The 25,999-nt window shown below is 39.9% G+C and overlaps 1 protein-coding gene across 46 annotated transcripts in view; it reads left to right on the forward strand.

The window, feature by feature from the left end:
* The window catches only part of KCNMA1 (potassium calcium-activated channel subfamily M alpha 1), a 779,318-nt gene that overhangs the window by 499,007 nt on the left and 254,312 nt on the right, over positions 1-25,999 (forward strand). For all 46 annotated transcript variants that reach the window (XM_063637484.1, XM_055275615.2, XM_055275604.2 and 43 more), the window contains one exon: positions 20,047-20,122. In XM_063637484.1, the coding sequence (XP_063493554.1) occupies positions 20,047-20,122 (76 nt within the window). The remainder of the gene's footprint in view (positions 1-20,046; positions 20,123-25,999) is intronic.

Genomic DNA, 25,999 nt, shown 5'->3' on the forward strand with positions numbered 1-25,999 from the left:
GCTGGCCAGACTGTTGTATTTCCTCTCCCTTCATCACAGAGAAGAGCTGCTCTGTGCTGTAACATCTGGACTTGGAGAGAATCAGGATTAAAGCCACTAGAGAGAAGAGACCAAATGATGGAATTATTAAGCTAAGAGCACATACACTATTTCCTGAGAAAACGTTGAATAATTGAGTAAAGCCACAGGTTTAACTTAGTATCCAATACCCTTCTTACTTTTCCTTTGAAAGGATTAATGCATTTATTAATTTTCAGTAGTGAGTACTCACTATGTACCAGTCATCACTGTTCTAGAAGAGGGTGCACTTGCTAGTGAGCCAGTGAGTGAGACACCTGCCCCAATAGAGCAGATAGTCTGCTGAGGAATGGGCAGGAGGCAGGCACCTGAACAAGCAAACAAGATCATTTTAGATTGTGGTAAACCCTATAAAGAAGAATGGGTAAGGCGGCGAAAGACTGGGCTCCAGATCGGGTGGTCAGAGAAGACCTCCATGAGCCAAACTTGCAATGATCTGGGGGAAGAACATTCTCAAGAAAAGAAACAGAAGGGAAGACCCAGAGCTGAGGATGAACTGGGAAATGTTTGTGGAGCAGAGACACTGTGTGCAGGACGTGAGGACATGGAGAGTGGTGATGAAATGAGCAGAGACCATGGAAAGCCTTCCAGAGCGAGATAAGGAATCTGAAAGTAATTTTAGTGAGATGGACGCCATGTAATGGCTTTTAGCAGGGAGCAATGTAATCTGATGGATATTTGAAAAGACCATGCTGGCTGCTTTCTGGAGAATGCCGGTGGGGCCTGGGGGTACTGGGGTAGAGAAGTGAAGCAGGAAGACCTGTGTGGGGCTCTTGGTCCAGATGGAGGTAACAGCAGTGCGAACCATGGTGCTGGCAGTGGAGAGGGAAAAGATAAGTTATTTCACATATATTTAAGACATAAAGTCAGACCAGGCAAAATGGCTCATGCCTATAATCCCAGCATGTTGGGAGGCTGAGGTGAGAGGATCATTTGAGCCCAGGAGGTCAAGACTCCAGTGAGCTATAATCATGCACCCCAGCATGGGTGACTGTGAGACACTGTCTCTTAAAAAGATTCAATAATTTTAAAACAAAGTAAAGAGGTAAAGTGAGTAAGTCCTATTTGTTTACTTTTTAAAAAATGTGTTTCTCTACTTACTGGCTCCTCTATTCAAATAGAAGACCTGGAAGCAGAAGCCTCACCCCTGTGCTGCAGCATCTGGAACCACAAGGGGTGGTGGAAGCAGGGACTCTGTGCATGCGTGTGGATGAATGAATGAATGAATGAATGGGTGACAATCCCAGTCTGCATATCAACTGATGTTGAGCATCTATCAGAACAGGAACCAGGACTGGGTTAAGGTAGGGAGCCAGGACTGGCAACATGGTGAAACTGTGTCACTAAAAAAACAGAAAAAATTAGCTGGGCATGGTGGCTGGCTACTTGGGGGGCTGAGGCGGGAGGATCACTTGAGCCCAGGAGGTCGAGGCTGTAGTGAGCTGTGATCGTGCCACTGCACTCCAGCATGGGTGACAAAGTGAGACCCTGTCTCAAAAAAATTAAAAAAAAAAAGTAGGGAGAAAACAACCTGAACAATTACCAAAGGAAAGGATGGTGAAAAGGTCAGACAAGCAAGAACTGTTTATAGAACACACATTCTGACTGTGGGAACAAAAGCCCAGGGGCATTTGAGAGGAAGCGAGACAGTCCTTTTTCTCCAGCTGGGAAGGAGAGGCTCAAATTCACTCTGTGCTGGGGCTAAGAAGCAGGTGGTCCTCACGGTGACCAAGCTGGGGATGGGAGGTGGGACCTGTGATGGCAGCAGGGTGCACGGGACCACCCTGAAGAAGCTTCCCCATGCTCCTGGGCATCCTCCATTTACCCTGATATGCCTGCCCTCGGTTTGATCCCTTTGAGCTGCAAGGCCGATAACAATGACCTTGTCAGACACCACAAAAATAATTGCTCTTCAGGATTTGCGTGGGGCTGCAGGGATTGGAAACGACAGAGGTTTATTGGAACCTTTCAGCTTTTTGGATTTAAAGATTAGGCAGTGAATGGGAATGGAAAATAGCAAATTGGAAAACCCTGGCAGGCTTTCTGGTATGGGCTGGGATGTGTTTGCTGTTGTGTTTTCTGTCTTGTCCTCTCCCGGGACCTCACATGTGTGAATCTCCAGAGTCTTTTCTCTCTGGGGATCATAGGAACCCTGAACAGTGAATGAGTTATCATTTACCTGTTTATCCCTCAATTTCTGTCAGTACAGTAACTCTGCTTTTATCTGAGAAAGGAGTTCAAGATTCTTTAATCTATCTGGTTGGTCATTGCTAAAATTCCACAGCACTAGTTCTCAGGAAGAGCATCACCTAGTTGTTCAGGCCCTGGGCACCAAGCTTTGAAGGGACAGCCCTGGCAGGGGGTCCTCCTCACCTGGAGCCAATGGTCTCACATGACTGAATCTTGCACGTGAGTACAGGGCTCAGAGCCAGGAAAACCTGTATTCCAGTCCTGACTTGCCACTGACTTTATGACTACAACCATAAGTAATTATGCATAAAAATAGAAATTTTGATATAAATATTACAAAAAATTAAAAAACTCAAGAATATTAAAGAAATCCAAAATGTCTGCCTTTGTAACATGGCCACTGTCATCATTTTATGCTTCTCTTCTACTTTTTCATTTTACATATAACTGTAGTTTTCATAGTTTTATCATAGGGAATATGCACTTTATCTTTTACTTTTTTTTTTCCCCAACATTTCCAGTTTGCTATTTTTAAAAAAATTGTGGTGAAGAACACATAACATAAAATTTAACGTTTTAACTATTTTTAAGTATACAGTTTAGTAATGTTAAGTATATTCTATTCTTGCAAAACAGACCTCCAGAACCTTTTCATCTGGCAAACCTGAAACTCTACACCCATTACACAATTAATTTTTCCTCTCCCCTCAGCTCCTGGTAATCGCTATTTTAATTTCTACATTCTAATTCTTTAACTTAACATTATATAAAAAATTTTCCTTGTTACAATCTTTGAGCATATATAATATCCTATAAAGAAGATGTATCAGACTTAAGACCTATTTTTGGATTTTAAGCTGCTTTCTATTTTTCTTGCTTAAGGAACAATTTTGCAATGAGCATCTTTGTTTCTGTAGCATATTTCCATATTTTGTTATATTTTCTTGGGTTACATTCCCAGAAATGGAATTACTTTGATTAATAATGCTGAATTACTTTCTGAAAAGGTTTTATCAGTTTATAATTCCACAATCAAATTATAAGACTATTTCATTGTGGAGTCATCTCCACTAAGTGAAACTCAAATATATTGCTATTAAGTAGAATAAATACAATGCTTACTTATTTTTAATTTGCATTTCTTTTAATTTTTTAAAGCATTTTTCAAGAATACTATATGGTTATTAACTATAGTCACCATGTTATACAGTAGATATCTTGAACTTATTTCTCTTATTTAACTGAAATTTTGCATCCTTTGACCAACATCTACCCAACCACCCTTCCCTCCAACCGCCCCAGCCCCTGTTTCTATGAGATCAGCTTTTTTATATGAGTGAGATCATGTGATATTTGTCATTCTGTGCATGGCTTATTTAACTAAATATAAACTCTAGGTTCATCCACATTGTTGCAAATGAAAGGATTTATCCTTTTTATGGCTGAATAATATGCCATCGTGTATATATATCACATTTTCTTTATTCATTCATCTGTTGATGAACACTGAGGTTGATTTCATACCTTGGCTATTGTGAATAGTGCCGCAAAGAACATGGGAGTGCAGACATCTCTTCAGCACATTGATTTCATTTCCTCTGAATATCCACCCAGTAGTGGGGTTGCTTGATTGTATGGTAGTTCTATTTTTGGGTTTCTGTGGAAACTTTTTACCATTTTCCGTAACAGGTGTGAAGTGATAGTTCATTGTAGTTTTAATTTGCACTTCCCTGATACATAGTGATGTCAAACATTTTAAACATTTACTCTTGGCTATTTGCGTTTCTTCTTTTGAGAAATGTCTATTCAGGTGCTTTGCCCATTTCTTAATTGGGCTATTTGCTTTCTTGCTATTGAATTGTGTTCTCTATATGTTTTGAACATTAACCCCTTATCACATGTATAGTTTTCAAATATTTTTCTCCCATTCTGTAGGCTGTCTCTTCACTCCATCAATTCTTTCTTTTGTTGGGCCAAGCTTTTTAGTTTGATGTAATCCTCTCTGTCCATTTTTTCTTTTATTGCCTGTGTTTTAGGGGTCATTTCCAAAAAATTATTGCCCAGACCATTGTCATGGGGCTTTTTCTCAATGTTTTCTTCTAGTAGTTTCACAGTTTTGGATCTTAAGTCATTAATTCATTATGAGTTGGTTTTTGTATATGCTGTGCATTTTTTTTATTTGAACCAAATTAAGATAAAATAGCTTCATTTAATTTATTTAATGATTATTTACTAGTTATATTTTCTGCTTCATGATGTACCTGTTCATGATTTTTGCCTACTTATCAACTAATGATACAATATTTTACATACATGCTTTTGACATTACAAATAATTTATCCTTATTGTATCATATTTGATTATTTTTTCATTGGATATTGTCTTTATTATGATTTTAAACATGCAGAATTTTGATGTCTTTATGGTGGTGGCAGAGCCTATATTTCAAAGATCGTATGGCTCCTTTTACATATGAAATTAGAAATTCTTCTTTTCAGAGGGCTAATAATATATACCTATATTTTCCTCAATTTTTCTGTCCCTTATTATCTATATTTAATTTTTAATTCATCTCAAACTTATTTCCATTATGGTATAAGGTCCATCATTTCATGATGCCTGTCTTCCTTTTGATCTGTGATGACCTCTTTATTGTCTATAAAATTCTTCTGATATAATAGAGTCTATTTCTCTACTGCTTAGTCATTGTTGCCATTCTTTTATTACTTTCTTATTCTATTGCTTTGTGGTAAATGTGACTTAGATGATTTTTGCATTTTCGATTTTGATGAAATTTCTTTGTGGCCTAATATGTGGTCAGTTTTTGAGACTGCTCATGGCTGTTATTAAAGAATATGTGTTCCTAGTTTACTAATATATGTGTGTGTATTTCTGCCCATACATTCAGATACATATAGATATGAATATATCCCAAGGGATTAAATGCTACTTAAATATCCTATATTTGTGCATTCTTGTCATATTTGCTTTATTTATCTCAAAGGAATACTTTTAGGTGTATAAAGTTTTTTTTGTTACATATTCTTGGTGGATTGTTCCTTTTATCAATATGAGGTATTACTTTTCTTTTTAATATAATTTTTATATAACTTTTTGCAGTAGCTGCCACTTTATTTGGTATAGTCATTGCTCTATTTGTTCCTCTTTGGTCAGCATTTGCCAGGCACATAATTTCCATTCTTTCGTTTCTAACTTTTTTTTTTTTTTATTATACTTTAGGTTTTAGGGTACATGTGCACAATGTGCAGGTTTGTTACATATGTATCCATGTGCCATGTTGATTTCCTGCACCCATTAACTCGTCAATTAGCATTAGGTATATCTCCTAATGCTGTCCCTCCCCCCTCCCCCCACCCCACAACAGTCCCTGGTGTGTGATGTTCCCCTTCCTGTGTCCATGAGTTCTCATTGTTCAATTCCCACCTATGAGTGAGAACATGCGGTGTTTGGTTTTTTGTCCTTGCGATAGTTTACTGAGAATGATGTTTTCCAATTTCATCCATGTCCCTACAAAGGACACGAACTCATCATTTTTTATGGCTGCATGGTATTCCATGGTGTATATGTGCCACATTTTCTTAATTCAGTCTATTGTTGTTGGACATTTGGGTTGGTTCCAACTCTTTGCTATTGTGAATAGTGCCGCAATAAACATACATGTGCATGTGTCTTTATAGCAGCATGATTTATAGTCCTTTGGGTATATACCCAGTAATGGGATGGCTGGGTCAAATGGTATTTCTAGTTCTAGATCCCTGAGGAATCGCCACACTGACTTTCACAATGGTTGAACTAGTTTACAGTCCCACCAACAGTGTAAAAGTGTTCTTATTTCTCCACATCCTCTCCAGCACCTGTTGTTTCCTGATTTTTTAATGATGGCCATTCTAACTGGTGTGAGATGGTATCTCACTGTGGTTTTGATTTGCATTTCTCTGATGGCCAGTGATGAGGAGCATTTCTTCATGTGTTTTTTGGCTGCATAAATGTCTTCCTTTGAGAAGTGTCTGTTCATGTCCTTTGCCCACTTTTTGATGGGGTTGTTTGTTTTTTTCTTGTAAATTTGTTTGAGTTCATTGTAGATTCTGGATATTAGCCCTTTGTCAGATGAGTAGCTTGCAAAAATTTTCTCCCATTCTGTAGGTTGCCTGTTCACTCTGATGGTAGTTTCTTTTGCTGTGCAGAAGTTCTTTAGTTTAATCAGATCCCATTTGTCGATTTTGGCTTTTGTTGCCATTGCTTTTGGTGTTTTAGACATGAAGTCTTTGCCCACGCCTATGTCCTGAATGGTATTACCTAGGTTTTCTTGTAGGATTTTAATGGTTTTAGGTCTAACATTTAAGTCTTTAATCCATCTTGAATTAATTTTTGTATAAGGTGTAAGGAAGGGATCCAGTTTCAGCTTTCTACATATAGCTAGCCAGTTTTCCCAGCACCATTTATTAAATAGGGAATCCTTTCCCCATTTCTTGTTTTTGTCAGGTTTGTCAAAGATCAGATAGTTGTAGATATGCGGCATCATTTCTGAGGGCTCTATTCTGTTCCATTGATCTATGTCTCTGTTGTGGTACCAGTACCATGCTGTTTTGGTTACTGTAGCCTTGTAGTATAGTTTAAAGTCAGGTAGCGTGATGCCTCCAGCTTTGTCCTTTTGGCTTAGGATTGACTTGGCGATGCGGGCTCTTTTTTGGTTCCATATGAACTTTAAAGTAGTTTTTTCCAATTCTGTGAAGAAAGTCATTGGTAGCTTGATGGGGATGGCATTGAATCTATAAATTACCTTGGGCAGTATGGCCATTTTCACGATATTGATTCTTCCAACCCATGAGCATGGAACGTTCTTCCATTTGTTTGTATCCTCTTTTATTTCATTGAGCAGTGCTTTGTAGTTCTCCTTGAAGAGGTCCTTCACATCCCTTGTAAGTTGGATTCCTAGGTATTTTATTCTCTTTGAAGCAATTGTGAATGGAGTTCACTCATGATTTGGCTCTCTGTTTGTCTGTTATTGGTGTACAAGAATGCTTGTGATTTTTGTACATTAATTTTGTATCCTGAGACTTTGCTGAAGTTGCTAATCAGCTTAAGGAGATTTTGGGCTGAGACAATGGGGTTTTCTAGATATACAATCATGTCATCTGCAAACAGGGACAATTTGACTTCCTCTTTTCCTAATTGAATACCCTTTATTTCCTTCTCCTGCCTGATTGCTCTGGCCAGAACTTCCAGCACTATGTTGAATAGGAGCTGTGAGAGAGGGCATCCCTGTCTTGTGCCAGTTTTCAAAGGGAATGCTTCCAGTTTTTGCCCATTCAGTATGATATTGGCTGTGGGTTTATCGTAGAGACATAACCAAAAAAGAGAATTTCAGACCAATATCCTTGATGAACATTGATGCAAAAATCCTCCATAAAATACTGGCAAACCGAATCCAGCAGCACATCAAAAAGCTTATCCACCATAATCAAGTGGGCTTCATCCCTGGGATGCAAGGCTGGTTCAACATATGCAAATCAATAAATGTAATCCAGCATATAAACAGAACCAAAGACAAAAACCACATGATTATCTCAATAGATGCAGAAAAGGCCTTTGACAAAATTCAACAACCCTTCATGCTAAAAACTCTCAATAAATTAGGTATTGATGGGACGTATCTCAAAATAATAAGAGCTATCTACGTTTCTAACTTTTCTATGTGTCTTGTTTGCAATGTATGTCTTTTAAATAGCATGCTTCTGGAATTTGTTATTGTTGCTGTTTTCATGTCCTGTGAATCTCTGTCTTTCCATAGGTGAAAGCAATTTTAATTTAATTTTATTGTGATTACAAATATATTTGGACTCTTTTGCCATTGTGTGTTTTCTGATTAATATACCTTTTATTTATTTTTTTCCTTTTCGTTGGATGGGTTAAAGTTTTTGTTGTTTTTTTCTTTTCTCCATTTGATTAAATTCCTTTGTTCTTTTTTTCCTCTAGGCTATGGAATTTATATCCTTAAGGTTTTGATACACATACTTAAACTAATTTTTTTCTGTTTATATATATGATTGATTGTATCCTATCAAGACAAGAATTTCTGCACACCTTTCTTTTTCCCATTGCCCTCTCTCCTTCACACCTCCATCTTCCATGTATTTCCAGAGATTTTAATTTTAGATCATTGTTATTATTTATTCATTTAAAACATACTCAGTCAACACATAAACAAATCCATTACTTTTATCTTTTCCACATTGCTTCTTGTATCTCCCTTCTTTTGGATTTATTTTTCTTTCAGCTGGCTAAGTATATATTACTTGGTTCAAATTAATCTGTCCTGAGAATTGTAAAGATATCCTTCTTTTGTTTTCTTGTAACCAGTGAAGCCAGGAGAATTGTGACAATAATTTGACTCTTGTTGCTTTGAAGGGATTTATTTCTTCACATTGGTGTTATAAAATTTCTCCCCACGATATGCTAGGATTTAGGTCTTTTAAAATTTAACCTGCTGGACACTTAAAAGACCTTTCCAATCTGAGGATACAGGTCATTCTTTCTGTCTAGGACACTTTAATGTTATTTTAAATGTTTCCTGTTCTCTATTTCCTTCATTTTTTCCTTCTGGCAACTCAATTACATGGATGTGGAAAACTTTATTCCTGTTTCCTGGGTTTCTTAGTTTTTCTTTTGTACTTTTCATTCCTGTGCCCCTTTGTATGAAGATGGCTGTGTGATAATCCAGCCCTCTACTTTGCTGTGTGGCTATGTCTATTCTTCTATTAAGTTGGCCTTTTAAGATTTTGATGTTCAAAATTTTAATTGCTAAGATATTTAGTTGATTTTTTGAGTTGAGATAGTTTTTCACAACTCTTTATATTTTTCAAATGTTTTTCTAAAGCAGTTTTTGTTTAATGCTTTGTTAATATTGTCTCCTTAAGGGTCAGTTGGCCTGAAGTGTAATATGTGCATTTCTGCATTTCTTGAAGGAAAGTTGCCTTTCCTCAAATGTTTGGCAATTCTTTAGTTTTTTTCTTTTCTTTTCTTTTCTTTTTTTTTTTTTTTTGAGACCGAGTCTTGCTCTGTTGCCCAGGTTGGAGTGCAGTGGCACGATCTCAGCTCACTGCAACCCCTGCCTCCCGGGTTCAAGCGATTCTCCTGCCTCAGCCTCCCGAGTAGCTGGGATTACAAGCACCTGCCACCACGCCCAACTAATTTTTGAATTTTTAGTAGAGATGGGGTTTCATCATATTGGCCAGGCTGGTCTTGAACTCCTGACCTTAGATGATCCGCCTGCCTCAGCCTCCTAAAGTGCGGGTATTACAGGTATGAGCCACTATGCCTGGCAACAGCTGGATAAATTTTCATGAAGAGAATGCATTTGAGAAGCCAATGCTCAGCTCAAGAAACAGATATTATTTCCTGTCCCCCTGCCCAAGTCCCTTCTCCTGGCAACCTTCCAGTCACTACACCCCACAAAGGTAACCACTCTCCTGAACATATATCAGTTTTGCCCAGTTTTGAACTTCATAAAACTGGGTCATATAGAAAGACTCTGTGTCAGTCCTCGTTCTGTCAGTGTTATGCCTGTGTGATTCATCCATGTGGTTATATGTAGGTGTACTTAACAGTGTTTGTTTGTTTGCTTGGAGATGGAGTCTTGCTCAGCCTCCCAAAGTTCTGAGATGACGGGTGTGAGCCACAGCGCCTGGCCTGTTTTGTGCTTATCTTTGCATTTGAGATTTTCTGTTAGCCTATATGTGAATGCTGTCTTTGTGTGTTGCAGTTGGTCTGGGGGTTACTGAGATATGCTACTGTACAGTTACTTTCTATTCGGTAACTGGTCTTACAGCTGTGGAGACAGTGTGTTTCTTCCAAGAGTTACAGTTTACTCAGGATATTGCTCTATTTTAACACCTCAAGTGTAGGCACTTGCTGCCATGTAGTGGCTACTCCTGTTTGGCACCCCAGTCAATCAGTGTTATTGTCACAGCCTCCCTCTTCCCAGGGTCAGCCACTTCATTTCACCTTTTGGATGGTTGTTTTCTTCTTCACTGTGATCTCTGCATCCCACCCACCCCCCCATCAACCTCAGTCTTTATGTATTGACCAAAGACATTTTTAATATTCTGTTTATGATTGCGGACATATACATATGTGTGTGCATATGTCTTTCTTTCTTATTATGGAAATATATACATGGAAAATATATGTATATGTTTATATAAATATAAATAAATACATATATGTGTATACCAAGTCAGTTTCTAACAGAATATCTACCCACATTTTGTGTTTGTCTCTTCTGTGTTGTAATCTCCTCTTCTATTCTTTTTGTTCTTGTGGGATTCTGCTGTTTCCTACCCCTTCAACATTTGTATTACTTTAGTGAAGTTTTGAGAGGGGGCAGATATAAACCATTGTGATCCATCTGCTATGTTTAACTAGAATGCTCTGGATTATCATTTTAATTCACTGATGAATAATTTATATTGGTATTATATACAGAATTTTGGCATCTATGATCTTAGTGATATTAGAATACAGATGCTTCTCAGCTTAACCATGGAGTTATGTCCTCACAAACCCATCATAAACTGAAAATATTTTAAGTTTGTGAATGCATTTAGTACCCCTCACCTACCAAACATCATAGCTGAGCCTACCCTATCTTAAACATGCTCAGAACACTTACATTACCTACAGTTGGGCAAAATCATCTAACACAAAGCATATTCTATAATGAAGTGCTGAAAATTTAGTGTAATTTATTGAATACCGTACTGAAAGTGAAAAACAGAATGGTTGTGTGAATACTTAAAGTATGGTTTCTGGTGAATAGGTATCACTTTTGCACCACTGAAAAGTCAGAAAATCCTAAGTGGAACCATTGTAAGTTGAGGGCCATTTCTACTTTATTTTTGTGCTTTGAGAGTCAGTTTTTGGTCCTCAGTTTATCTTTATTTTATAATATAAGTTAGTAGCTTTAGATCTCGTTTTGTATTATGGAACAGTTTAGAATTTTAATAAAACGTATGTACAATAATTTAATCATAAATTATATATGGGTGCAGAGTCTTTCAGGGAAGCTGTTAATATATATTTCAATTTATATCTCAATTGTTATCCTATAATGGATTTCTTTTTTGTGTGTATCAAGTTTCAAAGTTTATATTTTTCAGAAAGTCATCCCTCTCACTGAGGTTTTTCACAGATTTATTAGAATATCATTGTGGATAATTTTTTTCTTTTTTTATTGGATCAGCCAGAATTTTATTTTATGTTGTTTGTTTTCTTGTTGCTATTGTTTGCTCCCATAAAATTCTACAGATTTTTAAAATTTTTTTCATATTTATTGGTTTTCTGGTTATTTAGTCATAAACACTAAACTAAAAAATCAGCTTTCTCCTATTGTCAAGACTACTTTTCCCCCAAAATCTTAAGCCGAATGCTTTGTTTTATAAATAATCTCTTATTGTATTATTGATTTAACTTCTATTTAGCCAGTATGTTCTTTAAAATTGATTTAAATAGACTGATAGTATGCTTAGACGGTAGATTACTGGTTTTAAATTACTCAAGTGATTACTCGGTTTAAGGGAAATTTGCTATTTGGAGAAAAAATAAAGCGTTCCCCTTTTGGCATACTACTAGCCAAACTAAATAAATACATCAAGATGGATTAACAAGTTAGAGGTTAAAAAAAGAAAATAAAAGATACTCTAAAGCAGTGATTCCCAAACTTGGCTGTACACTGGACCCATCATCATCCATCATCTGGCTGTACATTAGAATCTTCTTGATTAGAAAAATAAAGCTTGGTCCTTTTGGCGCACTATTAACCAAAATAAATAAATACATCAAAACGGATTAACAAATTAAAGGTTAGAGAAAAGAAAATATATTCTGAACCACTGGTTCCCAAACTTGGCTGCACACTCGAATCAGAATTTATAAAAGTTCTCATGCCCAGCTTGTATCCCAGACCCGTTGAATCTGACGGGAAGCAGGCCTCAGTATTGCTTTAAAATCCTCAGGTGATTGCAATGGCAGAGAACTCTGGGGACCACTGCCTTGCAGCCTTGTTTTCCCAAAGTGTGGTCTTCTGACCAACAGCACTGACAACAGCTTAGAGCTTGTTAGAAATGCAGAGTATCAGGCCCCATCTGAGACCTACTGAGTCAGAATCTGGATGTTTACAAATGCCAGGTGATTCATGTGCACAATGGATTTGAATCCCATGCCTCCAAAGCAAGTGTAGCAAATTAGTGTCCATGGCCTATTTATATGAGTAACATTTTACTGGAATATGGTCACACCTATTTGTTTTCCTATTATTTACAGCAAAGTTGAGTCGTTGTGACAGCCTAAAATATTTATTAATATTTACTATATGTTCATTTATAGAAAAAGTTTGCAATGCTTCTCAGCCTGGATGGCTCATTACAATCACTCCAGAACCTTAAAACTCCCTCTGCCTGAATGTACCCCATGCCCATTAAATCAGAATGCAAGTAGGGGGTGCTGAGACCCAGGTGTCAACAATTCTGAAAGTTTCCCGGGTGATTTAAATGTACAGTCAAAGTCCAGAACTAGTGCCCTAAAAGTACAAAGGAAAAAATATAGATGCAGTAAAAAAAAAGAAATTATCTATATGATGGGGATGGCCAAAAAAATGTTAAAAAAAGGGAACATGGTAGAAAGATTGATATATTTTAGAATTCATAGGGAAAGAAACCCACCTTAAGTAAAATTTGACAGTAGGAAAAATACTTTAAGCCAAATTGAGAAGAATGACGAACTGTGGGAGATAATATATGGTATACAAAATCCTCTTTATATGAGAACACAATTGTATTACTACAATTAAGATAAATACACAGGCAGACTGGCAAAGGCCACTCTAAAGCACTTTAGAGACGAAAATAAAATGACTAATAATTATATGAAAAAAATTAGCTTCATTTGTTAAGATAGAAAAGCAAAATAAAACAGCCATGAGCTCTTATTTGGGGTCTATCAAATTAGGATTTTATTTTTAAATTTTTAAATTTTTAATTTTTTTGAGATGGACTCCCACTCCGTAGCCCAGGCTGGAGTGCAGTGGCGAGATCTCCGGCTCACTGCAACTTGCACCTCCCAGGTTCAAGTGATTCTCCTGCCTCAGCCTCCCAAGTAGCTGGGATTATAGGCACATACCACTACACTTGGTTAATTTTTTTGTATTTTTGGTAGAGACAGGGTTTTACCATGTTGGCCAGGCTGGTCTTGAACTCCTGACCTCAAGTGATCAGTCCACCTCAGCCTCCCAAAGTGCTGGGATTACAGGCATGAGCCACCATGCCCGACCTTGAATTGGGATTCTTACCCTCCTTCCTTCCCTCCTTCCCCTCCTGCCTTCCTGCCTTCCTGACTTCTCTCCTTCTCTCCCTTCTTGCCTGCCTGCCTGCCTTCCTTCCTTCCTTCCTTCCTTCCTTCCTTCCTTCCTTCCTTCCTTCCTTCCCTCCCTCCCTCCCTCCGTCTGTCCTTCCTTCCTTCCTTCCTTCCTTCCTTCCTTCCTTCCTTCCTTCCTTCCTTCCTTCCTTCCTTCCTTCCTATTTTCTCTATCACAGTACTCAATCCAGTGGGAATACAGGCAAAAGAACATTTGCATACTGAAGGGAATGCAAATTGTGAGGACAAGCTTGTATGTATCACAAGTCTTGAAAATGTGTGCTTGGGTCCTAACGTCTGAATTCGAAATGACTGGCTCAAGTCTGTACAGGACAGTGGCTAGAAGCTTGGGCTTTGTGGAGTTTGTCACATTTGGGGTGAAACCTGGCTCTGTTGCTTTCAAACTGTGCTGGATACACTGTCTCGTTTGTTTCTCCTTAGCTATTTTCTTCTGTGGTACGTATTTTTTAAAAAAGATATAGTTAGAAGTTTTAGTGTGTGTAAGTAATTAAATATACTAGATATCATCAATAATAATAGATTGATGTCATTGTCAACATCATCATTTCACCAGTGATTTAAAATGACAGTAACACTATATGTACTCTGTGTGTGTGTGTGTGTGTGTGTGTCTTTCTGGGCTTTCTGGTCCATCTTGATGACTTTTCTGTGGCGTGTGTACACTCCTATGCTATTGTAATTCTCCACCTTCATATGATGAAATTACCATTTACTGAGTGCCTCCAACATACCCACATGGACTCTTAGAATGCTCGGTCTTCTGGTCTGCAGATCACCAGGGTAGGATTTAATGCCCATGCCTGTGAGGGAATAAGGGTGGAGAACTCAGGCTGGGTGCAGCTGCCTGGGAAGCCTCAGCCCATCCCACAGGAAACAGTGCCACTAGATGGCCCTTCAGAGTTATCCCAAATTGAGGCAAGGCAGCTGACTTTTGTCCCTGCATCAGCCAGCCTTTGTGTGGGTGGGGGGTGGGGGGTAGGGGGGCACCACCACTGACAGGGGATGTGGCCCCAGGTGAGGCAGCTTCTTGTAGCAGAGGGCAGTTCTCATGAAGGGACTAGTTCTGAGCCTTTAGCAGGTCACTCTTCAAGAGCCCGGGACAAACAAGGTCCCTGAAGAGGGGATCTGGGCTGTACCCTACAGCATCTGCTATAGCTCATGTCTTTTATTCATTTAATGCAGTCCTAGATATGATACCCTGGTATTTTATTTAGGATTATTTTTGTTAGTCATTAGTGTGATAAGCTTGCCATTTAAAAAAGAAAGTGCTTGGGGAACTTGCGTCCAGGTAATGCCAACTTTCTAAACCAATACAGAACATGGAAAAACACAGATAAGTCCATTTTTAAGGCTTGATCATATAATGGAGAATAGATGGAGAAGTTTACCATTTTTTGAAACTGTAAAATACTCACTTGTAAAACTCTCTGAACCTGGAAACTTTTGGGGAGGGCATGTAATTCCTGGCTTTTGGTACATACACATTTTCTTCTCCACAATTCTATTATAGCTATTTTGTGTTGCCTTAGAAAATCATTTATTTCAGAGATTTTATAGAATAAAAATAATAAAATATGTTATAAAATAGAGAAGATGAATGATTGTTACCATAGAGTTCCCCTCTCAGCTCTTATCTTGGTCTCCTCTCTTAGCCTGAAGTCGCTGTCTGTAGTCTTCTGGGCTCTTTCTGGGTATAGCCAGAGTGGTCATTGGTTAAGGCTTTTCCCTATTGAGGCTACTTTCTACTCCTCAAGAGTGCAGCCCTGACCTCTCTCAGGGGACCCCGCAGGGCTTCTGGCTTTTCCCTTTAGTAGGCAACGTATAGTCTCAGAATTCTGAGTGTGGATTATCTAACCTTTAACTCCGCCATCTAATCATTTCTTAAAACTTTGATTCGCTCATTCAGTTCAAACAAGGATTTATTGAGCCTTCACCTTATACCAGACACTATGTTTAATGTTGGAAATACAGCCCTGAACAAAAACAGACATCAGCCCCTCCCCTCATAGAGCTGATGGTACAGAGAGGGAGACAGAAAGTAACCACATAACCGAGTGCTAGTGCTTCATGCTGAGGAGAAAAGTGAAGCAGGAAACAGGATAGGGAGTTGCACGGGTGGTGTGGGAGGAGTTGCATGTTTAGGTCGGGTAGCCAGGGAAAGTCACGCTGATCAAGGGACATTGAGTAAGAACCCAAAGGAGGTAAGGGAGTATGCCGTGTGGGCATCTGGCAAACAGCATTCCAGGCAGAGAGGCTGCATGTGCAGAGGCCCTGGGGCAGTAGCATACCTGTGTGTTCAAGGGTCACTGAAGACATCTGCCAGATCAGCGGACAGTAGTAGGAGTGGCAGTAGGAAGCCATCAGATCCAAAAAGAGATAGTGCTGGTGGTGGGATGGTGTTGCTTTAGGCCTTTGAAGGACTTTGACTTTTACTCTGTGTGAAATGGGCGACATTGGAGGCTTCTGAGCAGAGACCACAAGGGGTCCAGGGCAGAAAGCGATTAGGAAGCTGATACGGTTTGGCTGTGTCCCTACCCAAATCTCATCTTGAATTGTAGTTCCCATAATACCCACATGTTGTAGGAAGGACCCTGTGGAAGGTAATTGAATCATGGGGGCAGTTACCTCCGTGCTGCTGTTCTCGTGATAGTGAGTGAGTTCTCACAAGATCTGATGGTTTTATAAGGGGCTTTTCCCTCTTACGCTCAACACTTCTCCTTCCTGCCACCATGTGAAGTAGGATGTGTTTGCTTCCCCTTCTGCCATGACTGTAAGTTTCCTGAGGCTTCTCTAGCCCTGTGGAACTGAGTCAATTAAACCTCTTTCCTTTATAAATTACCCAGTCTCGGGTATGTCTTTATTAGCAGAGTGAGAACGGACTAATACAGAAGCTATTGTGAATGATTCCTGAAAGACCAACCATTTCTCCAGATAGTCTGGCTTGATCTGAGGATAAAATGTAGACTGACTTTTTTAACCTATGGAGAACTTCATTGACTCATTTGCAGGAATGAAACTCAGTGCCATAAAAATGCCCAGTATGAGGCAGTCAAATAAGCAAGGGCCACCCTTGTTCAGCCCACAGGGGTCTTGCTCCTACATCACCCTGGGTCCCTATTGCAAGGAGACATTTCCCTCTGGTCTCCATGTTGGGAAAAATAAATGATTCTCTTGCAAGCCAGTTTGTTTTTCTCTCATATGTATACACTATTAATCTTATCCTGTCTCCCTGCTTGCTTTTGTTAAGAAGGTGCTCAGAGCTAGATCTGCACTTTGTGTCTAGCAAGAATATAGGACCCTGTGTCCTCTGCATTCATTTCTTTCCTGCCCTCACTTTCATGCACCTTAATTAAAAGAAAAGCTTTCATTCTACTATATTTGTGTAACTCACTCAAATGTGGCAAGCTGCCAATCAGCAATGGATATACGATACAAACACCATCGTTTAAAGATAAAAAGAAGAAATCCAGTTTGAAGTTCAGGTTGTTTGTATTCTATTTTTAGTTCCATAAATAAAAGCATATCTATGCACACACAGAATGTTCAGGATTAAACCCTAAGCGGCTAATACATTGCTAGCGTGTATTTCTACAGGAGTGCCTCTTATCTATGGTTTTGCTTCCTGAGGTTTCAGTTACCCCCAGGCAACTGTAGTCTGAAAATACTAAATAGAAAATTCTAGAAATAAAAAATTCATAAGTTTTAAGTTGCACCCTGTCCTGCTTGGTCCCTTCTCGGACAAGAATCCTCCCTTTGTCTGGCACATCCATACCATCTGCACTCCCTGGCCATTAGTCTCTCAGTGCCCTTCAGTGAGCAGACCCATGTCTTGCTGTAACCCATGTTACCTGTGTTCAACTAACCCTTATTTTACTTAATAATGGCCCCAAAGCACAAGTATAGTGATGCTGGTACATATTGTCATAATTGTTCTATTTTATTATTGCCATTGTTAATCCCTTCCTGTGCTAATTTATAAGTTAAATTTTACCATAGGTGTGTGTATATAATACATATAGGATTTGGCACTATCTGAGGTTTCAGGCATCCACTGGGAGGTCTTGGAATGTATCCCTCGAGGAACATGGAAGAGTGTTGTTATCTTTCATAGTTTCAGTGCTAACTGCCAGTCGCCTTCTACTCCATGTTTCTACATTTGTCGTTTTAGCTCAGCAATATGCAACAGTGATACTGGTGTGAGATAACAGTCTAGGTTGGGCTGGAAGGTTAGGACCAGCAGTAGAGTCTGTTATAAATTTAATTTCCAGCCCTTGCCCCCTCCCATTCTGATTTAGCAAGTCTTTTGAACCTCTTTGGAAACTTTATGTGCACACTGAGCAAACAATGTATTTTTTGAGACCTTAGAATTTGAAAATTTTTTGTTACTTTTATTCTTGAACAACCACTTGACTGGGTATAAAAATCTTTGGTCAGATTCTGTTTGTCTAAAAATTCTGAAAATTGCCCAATTGCCATTTAACACATTGTTAAATATAATGATCTTAGTTACATTAATGGTAAATAACTCCATCAACACTGGTGGTTTATTTTTATTGCTTGATTTTAATACTTGAAATGTGAAAATGAAAAGCCAGATGCTTCTTGGCATTGGTCTCTAAGAACTGATCCTTCGTTTTACCTTTTAGTCTCCAGTCATTTTTTCATATCTCAAAAGTTCTTTTCTGTTATGTCCTGGCCTTTGCTTATGATTAATGTGATGTTTTGACTTCCCTTTGGAACACTTTTTATTCATGGGTTGGATCTCTGTGATCTCCACTGTGTTTCTATTTTCTGAAGTTTCATCTTTTTTTTTTCTCCCTTTCTCTTATTTTCTCTGCTTTCTGAGATGACTTCTTAGTTTTGTACTCTGCGCCGTGGTCGGTTTTCAGCAGCGCTAAATCAGCCTTTCATCAGCTCAGTTACGACTGTGCTTTTGGCCGTGAGCCTTTTTATTTCATCAACATCCCGTCTCATCTCTGCAATTATTTAATAAAAGTTATATAAGTATTATTTAGCATAGAAGGAGAATGTTTTCAAAAAAAGTCTTCTGTTCATGATGGTTAATCCTTTTCAGATGAGAAATTATTTTTCTGAGCCAATCCTTTTCTCCCTTTTTCCTTGTACTGTCAGATTTTCCCCCACCCCATGAACTTTAAGTTAATTTTCCCTTATTACCTAAACAGCTCCACATTGGGCGCAGTTAGTGTACTCCTTGTTCAAGTAGAAGGTAGTAAGGATTCCTTCCCACCACTCTTCCCTACGCTGCCCTTTACTGGCTCACAGGTGTGGGAGAACAAAGCCCCACTCACGGGCGTGGAGTCGTCTGTCAACTCAGTGCACTGGAGGGCTTCGCACTGCCTTTGGCACGTGGTGGTGCTTAATAAAATGCTTCTAGAAAGTCTGCAAAAGAAAATCCCCTTGGGAGTGGGTGTGACATTCAATGTGTCTCACAGCAGTGACAAACCAGCATTTTGTAAGTAATTCCCTTGCATGATAGCCAAATTGTTATAGCCCAGGACTGACTCTGAATGTTTTGACTCATAAATTTCACCTGAACAGAAATATAATTCACTCTTAGCTGTTAAAACATAATAATTTGCATTTTAAAATGTCCTTGATGTGTTTTTCCTTGTCCATCTCTCTTCTGCCACCTAAACATTGATGCCTCTTTTCCATTCAAGAGAGGTTGTTGATTTAGAAAGGACAAACCATTTATCTTAACACTTAATAGAAGGGGAACTATATAAATTTTGAATCCTTAAGTTGTGGGGTGTGATATCTCACTGATCCTTTTTTATTTTATTGGGAGGAAAATATAGAAGTTTGTAGAAAACAGATAACGCTGTGGGCTGTACTCTTCATTTTATCAGGGCTGAAGATAAAGGTAAAAAATAAAATCCATCAAAGACATAAGGTTATCCGATTTATTCTCAATCTGCTCTTAGCGCAAGGGTTACCCTGAGCTATCACAATTTCTAGGATTTTTCAGAGACAAAATCCTACCAGACAACTAGGTAACTTAGAAACAGTGCTTTCAATCAGAGATCACCAAATGAAAAGTCTCATTAACCTGGCTTCTCCCCATGAGCCCTTCCTCTAAAGAGGTTCTGAACAGGCCACCTTTACAAAGAGAAAGTCCATTTCCCAGTCGAGATTAAACCAGTCAAGAATCAGAATGAAGGAATATGTCCGAAGTACCAGCTGGTTTATCTTCTGCAAGAACTTCCCATCCCTTTGACCCTTGGGAACTGTAAATCAAATGGCAGACTGTGAACATTAAAATCACGCATTGAAAATAATGCATCTCTATTTCATTCTTTTTTCCAGGTTTGAGATTTTTAAGAGCTCTGAGACTGATACAGTTTTCAGAAATTTTGCAGTTTCTGAATATTCTTAAAACAAGGTAAGATGTTCTTCGTCATATTTTTTTCATTCCAGTCCCCTATGCCAAGTTGCAAATATCAGGTGTGCTTGCTTTCATCACAATGATATTATTAATAGTTATATTATTCACAGAAAGAGTGATCTAACACAGAGAGGGAGAGAAAACCCAGAGTAGGGTTTGAGTTGCTCTCTTCTGCAGGGCCAGGGAACTATGTGGTCAAAAGAGAGAAATAGCTGTGCATGCGGGGAAGTAGGGACAATTTTAGGGACACATAGCTGATATCTGGGTGTCCAGTGGGGTTGCCCAGATAAAAGCCATGATGTCAAGGGGAGAGGTGCACAGTGAATGAGGGATAGCTTTGCTCATTGATTGGGAAGTCCTTGCTGCTAGATTCTAAATCGCCCCTTTATTACATCACTAAATAAGAAATTGAACCCAGTCGTAAAGGCAATAGAAGCAATGCTGTGAGAGGCAATCACAAACCTCATATGGCAAACAGAAAATCATTTCATTTCAAAGCACATTTTAGATGTTCACTTTATATCCATATAGCCCTTGGGGCTTGCTCTGTGAATTGCCTTTTGGGGGAATACCTACAAACCTCCTGCCGAATGCACCATGAATACTTCTGTTAACTGCGTTATGATCTGGAAAACACAACTGGACCAGGAGGAAAAGCCCCCAGAGGATCCCTTTCCTGATGACCTGCTGCCTTGCAGAGCTGGCCTGAAACCAGGGCTGTCTTGATGAATAAACTAATAAAAGAGGTTAGACGTGCTCTAATGGAGAATAAGTACAGGCCATAAATTTCTCTTCTAGGAAATTACACTCTAAGAAGCTCACTTCTAATGTTCCATTTCCTCTTTGGTTGCCCTTTATGCATTTGATAAATGATTAAAAACAGGACACCTCCATATTTTGTGATTTGTAATTAATATATCTGTAGTTTTGAGGATTAGATTCAGCATCATTTTCCTGGTAACACAGGCTGGGACCCAGCTTCCTGAATGAACCTGACACAGCCAACAAATTCAACCTATGATTGGCTTTACTCCTTGGGTGTTAGTGTTTTTCTTGCTTGTTTATTGTATTTTGCTTTAATTCCAAATTGGTTTCCTCTCTCTGACTGCTCATCTATGTGACTGTGAGGTCAAATTCACTTTCTATTAGCCAAGTTGAAAAGAAAAAGAGAATCTAATGGCACCGAAGTCTTTAAAAGTTTGTCCTCCTGCCTTTTACTGTTCGTTATCCTGAGATAAGAATTTATCAGTCCTCTATTTAGTAGCAATAATGTTATATCATTCATATACAGTGAATATTGTAATTCTTCATATTTTTCTGAGTGCCAATAACTTTGATTTCTGCCTTTTAATTATTCTTCTATGTGCTAGAATCATATTACTTTTGAAATGTAAATGATCAATGAAGCTAGCATCTCTCCAATATTTAGCTAGTCAGATTCAGTCCACTAGACTGTGTTTTTTTTTTTTTTTTTTTGAGACGGAGTCTCGCTCTGTCGCCCAGGCTGGAGTGCAGTGGCGCAATCTCGGCTCACTGCAAGCTCCGCCTCCCGGGTTCACGCCATTCTCCTGCCTCAGCCTCTCCAAGTAGCTGGGACTACAGGTGCCCGCCACCACGCCCAGCTAATTTTTTGTATTTTTAATAGAGACGGGGTTTCACCGTGGTCTCGATCTTCTGACCTCGTGATCCGCCCACCTTGGCCTCCCAAAGTGCTGGGATTACAAGCGTGAGCCACTGCGCCTGGCCTAGACTGTGTTTTAAAGGTGGAATGCGTGAGTACCCAGCAACAAGCATAAAGCCTTGTTCTTAAGAGACACTTATTTTTTTGGTAGGGATGGTGTTTTGTGACACTCTCTAACATCGGGTAGTGTCTGTCTCTCCCTATTTCACAATTACATCATATGTCAGGGGGATTTTTCTTCTCTGATGCCAGCATTTTGAGAAGGTTCCATTGCTCTGAGGAGTACTGTCTACTCCCTGGACCGTTTTAGAACTTGAGAAAATGATGGACCATCTGAATATCTTTTTCTGACCTTCTGCTAGGACACTCACCTCTCTTTCCTTTGGATGCGGGAAGTGGCTGTGGCATCCCTGGTGGTCAGCTCACCTGCCAACTGCACTCAGTGCCCCCTCTCTCAGTGCAGAGGGGGGAAGCTGAAGCAGCCAGCCAGGGGATGAGGGAGAGAACGGCCCTAGGGAAGAGTTACGGGGTGGAAGGCTGGCTGGGCATCTGCCATCCGGGCCCCAAAATAGCCTTTTTCCAGCACCCGACTTCCCACTGTATGAAACTCTTGTTGTTAGAGGGTGCTTTTCGCCACAAACCCACAACCTGGGTTTTCAGAGCTCCCTTCACTTATGGTCATAACCAGATGGTTGAGATAATTCAGCAAGCCTGGAGTGAGCACCCATTGGTTTCAGCAGCAAGGTGGGTGCTAGGAGTCCTTCTGTCAGAGAACTTGCTGGGTAGGGGGCCAGGCCGCCTGATGGTGTGGTTAATGCTGATGTCAGTATGCCCAGGGGTTGAGAGGGGAGTAACTAAGCTGGGCTTAGCCTGAGTTGTGGGGCAGTCAAGGATCTTTTCAAGGAGAAGGTTACTTTTAGGTAAGCCTTATAGAAAACTTAAGTGTCATCTTCGTGGAGCTGGGCATGTGAGGGGTAGGGTGGGGGTTGACTTCTAATCAAGGAAGCTGCTAACAGCACACTGGTGTGACAGCATAGCACTTGGGGAAACTTTGGGTAATTCTGCACTCCTGGACATTAAGCGTTCTGTGATGGAAAGAGGAGGATGAGGTTAAGAGGGTAGGAAAGGCCAGGTCACCAGGCACAGAAGCAAACGTCATGTAATTGTAAGAAATCTAGAAGCTTTAGGACAACTCTCTGAGGCCATTCTCTCTCCAGGTGCTGGCCTGGCTAATCTTGGCTCCTTCCTTTTGGGCATCCCCAAGTGTGGATCCCAAAGTTCTGTCCCAGAGAAAGTGCAGCCTTGGCTTTTGTAGGGTTTTGCACTTTTGAGCGATTCTCCTGTGACTCTTCCATACTCTGCTGCTTCCATAGTGGTCCTTCCAGGAGGGTGGGTTGGGGGACCCATGTAATCGTCTTTAGGGAGATTTTGTCTGGCTCTGTTTGGCGGTGAATTCCTGCCAATCTGTGGCATTAGGCAGGGATGGAGGCTTTGCAATGTGATTTGAAATAATGATTTGGAGTTGCTGTTTCATTTCCAGTACTTTGGCTGCCTCATTGGGCCAAGAGCTGAAAGAAATAAGGCAGAGAAGCATCAGGTGGGCAGAAAGGTTGATAAAGAATTAAGAAGGCAGCAGAAGGAAAATTAAAGTGCACGGGATGAAATGGGCGAATCACAGCTATGTGACCAGCATCAGGCCCTTTCCCAAACTGCAAGCCCACAGGGGGCCTAGAATACTCCATAGCCTGAAACGGGCCAATTAAAGGGGAGACAAGGAGACTCCCTCTCACTATTGAGGTTTTGGCAGTTTCTCAGTTGCCCTGCAAACTGGAGATCTAACACACAGGTGCTAGAACACTTATTCTACTGTCAGAAGAAAGTCAGCAGCTGTGTTTAAAGGCTGTAATTCCACATCTCATTGACTGTGGTAAATATTGATGACTAAAACATGGATCACTCAGCAATTTTTTCTAAAATGGGAATTTCCTTATTGTTTCCTCTAATTTTTCTTTTCTTTTCTTTTCTTTTCTTTTTTTTTTTTTTTGAGATAGACTCTTGCTCTGTTGTCCAGGCTGGGCATGATCTCAGCTCACTGCAACCTCCGTCTCAAGCCATTCTCCTGCCTCAGCCTCCTGAGTAGCTGGGATTAGAGGTGCCCGCCACCACACCTGGCTACTTTTTGTATTTTTAGTAGAGACAGGGTTTCACCATGTTGGCCACACTGGTCTCGAACTTTTGACCTCAGGTGATCTGCCCACTTTGGCCTCCCAAAGTGCTGGGATTACAGGTGTGAGCCACTGTGCCCAGCCTGTTTCCTCTAATTTTTAAAATATGTTCATGGCAAACATTGCAACAACACACAAAATCATAAAAGGATAAAGTAAAATTGCCTCCACATCACACCTACTTTGAGATAACTATTACATCTACTATGTCACCTTTTGTTTCTCACATAGCATTCCACGATATGCATGAGTCATCATGTACCTAACCAATACGGTTTTGGGAGGCGTTTTTGAAGCTAAAACATTACTACTCACATGAACTTAGAAATGGCTCCAAGATAAAGTTTGTAAAGAAGAATATTCTATATGGAGACTGCAAGAGATGTGCAGGGAGAGGCCAAATCATGCAGGTTCTTAGATTCATGGACTTTACTGAGAACAAAGGAGAGCTGTTGAAGGATTTTAATCAGGAGAGGAAATGTGGTTAGACTGACATTTTAGAAAGATCCACTATTCCAACAGTTGTATAGAGAATGGGGTTGAAGCATCAAAGACCACATAGACCATAAGACCAATTAGGAGGCAGTAGTCCAGGGAAGAGGTATTAGGGCATGGCCTTAGGCAGTGCAAATTGGGGCAGAGAGAGAAGAAGGGATCTAGAGATAATTAAGGGATTGAATTGGCAGAGTTTCACTTTGCTCCACTCATGTTATCGTTTAGACCATTTATGTTAGTGTGGTGCAGTCCAGTTAACGTTTTAGGGGGTGGGTATTTTACATCTGTCCAGCAAAGAGAGCAGTAAAACAGAACAAGGCCAGCAGCACCTGGCAATACCAGAAACAAAGAGAAAAATTAGAGACAAGCAGAACAGGGACAAATGTGCACTTCTTTGTACAAAGTGCATGGCATTTTCTGTGTTCACTGAAACATGTCTTGTTAAACATGTAGAGGACAAAGGAGGCCCCAGAAGCTCTGGGTTGACAGCTGTAATCTCTGGAGCCAGAGCTTCTCTTGCAGCATCCACAGTTTCTTGGAAGAGGTCTCTAATCTACAAGAATCCTGTGCCTGACCTATCATGATTCACTGTGTCCATCGATGTGAATTAGAACTCATGGGATGGAGACTCAGGAATTGTATTGGCAACATGAGAATGATTTACTTTAGATGGGTCAGGTGTTCATGATAAGATCATAATCTCCCTCAAAGCTTAGGAAGCAGGCTAGAATCTGAATGGTTCAAATCATTCTAACCATTGGTAGCTTCATGTTTGGCCCAGATCCCTGGGCTTGACCAGGAAGGCTATGACTATCTCCACACAGAGATGTATAACCTTTGCTATGCAGAGCACACAGCCCTGCTCCTGGCGTGCCCCACTCTTTCTTCCCAAGGACCCCTACTTAACCTGGCAAGATTCACATTTCAGAGTATGGAGAATGCCCACCGGGGGTTAACCTTGCATCTTTTGCTTGTAGCTTTCAGATGTGCGGTCATAGAGTTTCATTTAGAAAGCAAATTACTAAACCTAGGGATCTGTGATAATATTGATGTCATAAAAAAATCAGATTTCAGAGCTAAACATGGACTGTTTTAGCAACAATGATTAAATGTTCTGCATATGGCAAGAGCTCCCTAACACACTACTAATATCACTGTAACCATCATTTAGAGTTTAATAATCACCATATTTAGGTCATTTTTCCAAAGCACCAGGAGGCTCAGACTCCAAATAGGTTTAATATCTCAAGAGGTCTCCACATGGTTGTTGGTGGGACACTGCTGTGTTCAGATCCCAAGAATCCAGGAGTATGTAAGTGAAGCCACTTGGTATTTAACGATACCCTGAGAAAATGAACAACACACACCTCCCTAAGAGCCCTCCCTTTGCCGCCGGCTATCAGTTCTTCATCTATTTCTTACCCTCCAATGCAGGAGCACACCTTAGAGGACTTACAAGGTAGAGGCAGGAGA

This window comes from Symphalangus syndactylus, chromosome 4 (genome assembly GCF_028878055.3).
Source record: "Symphalangus syndactylus isolate Jambi chromosome 4, NHGRI_mSymSyn1-v2.1_pri, whole genome shotgun sequence".
Lineage (NCBI taxonomy): Eukaryota > Metazoa > Chordata > Mammalia > Primates > Hylobatidae > Symphalangus > Symphalangus syndactylus.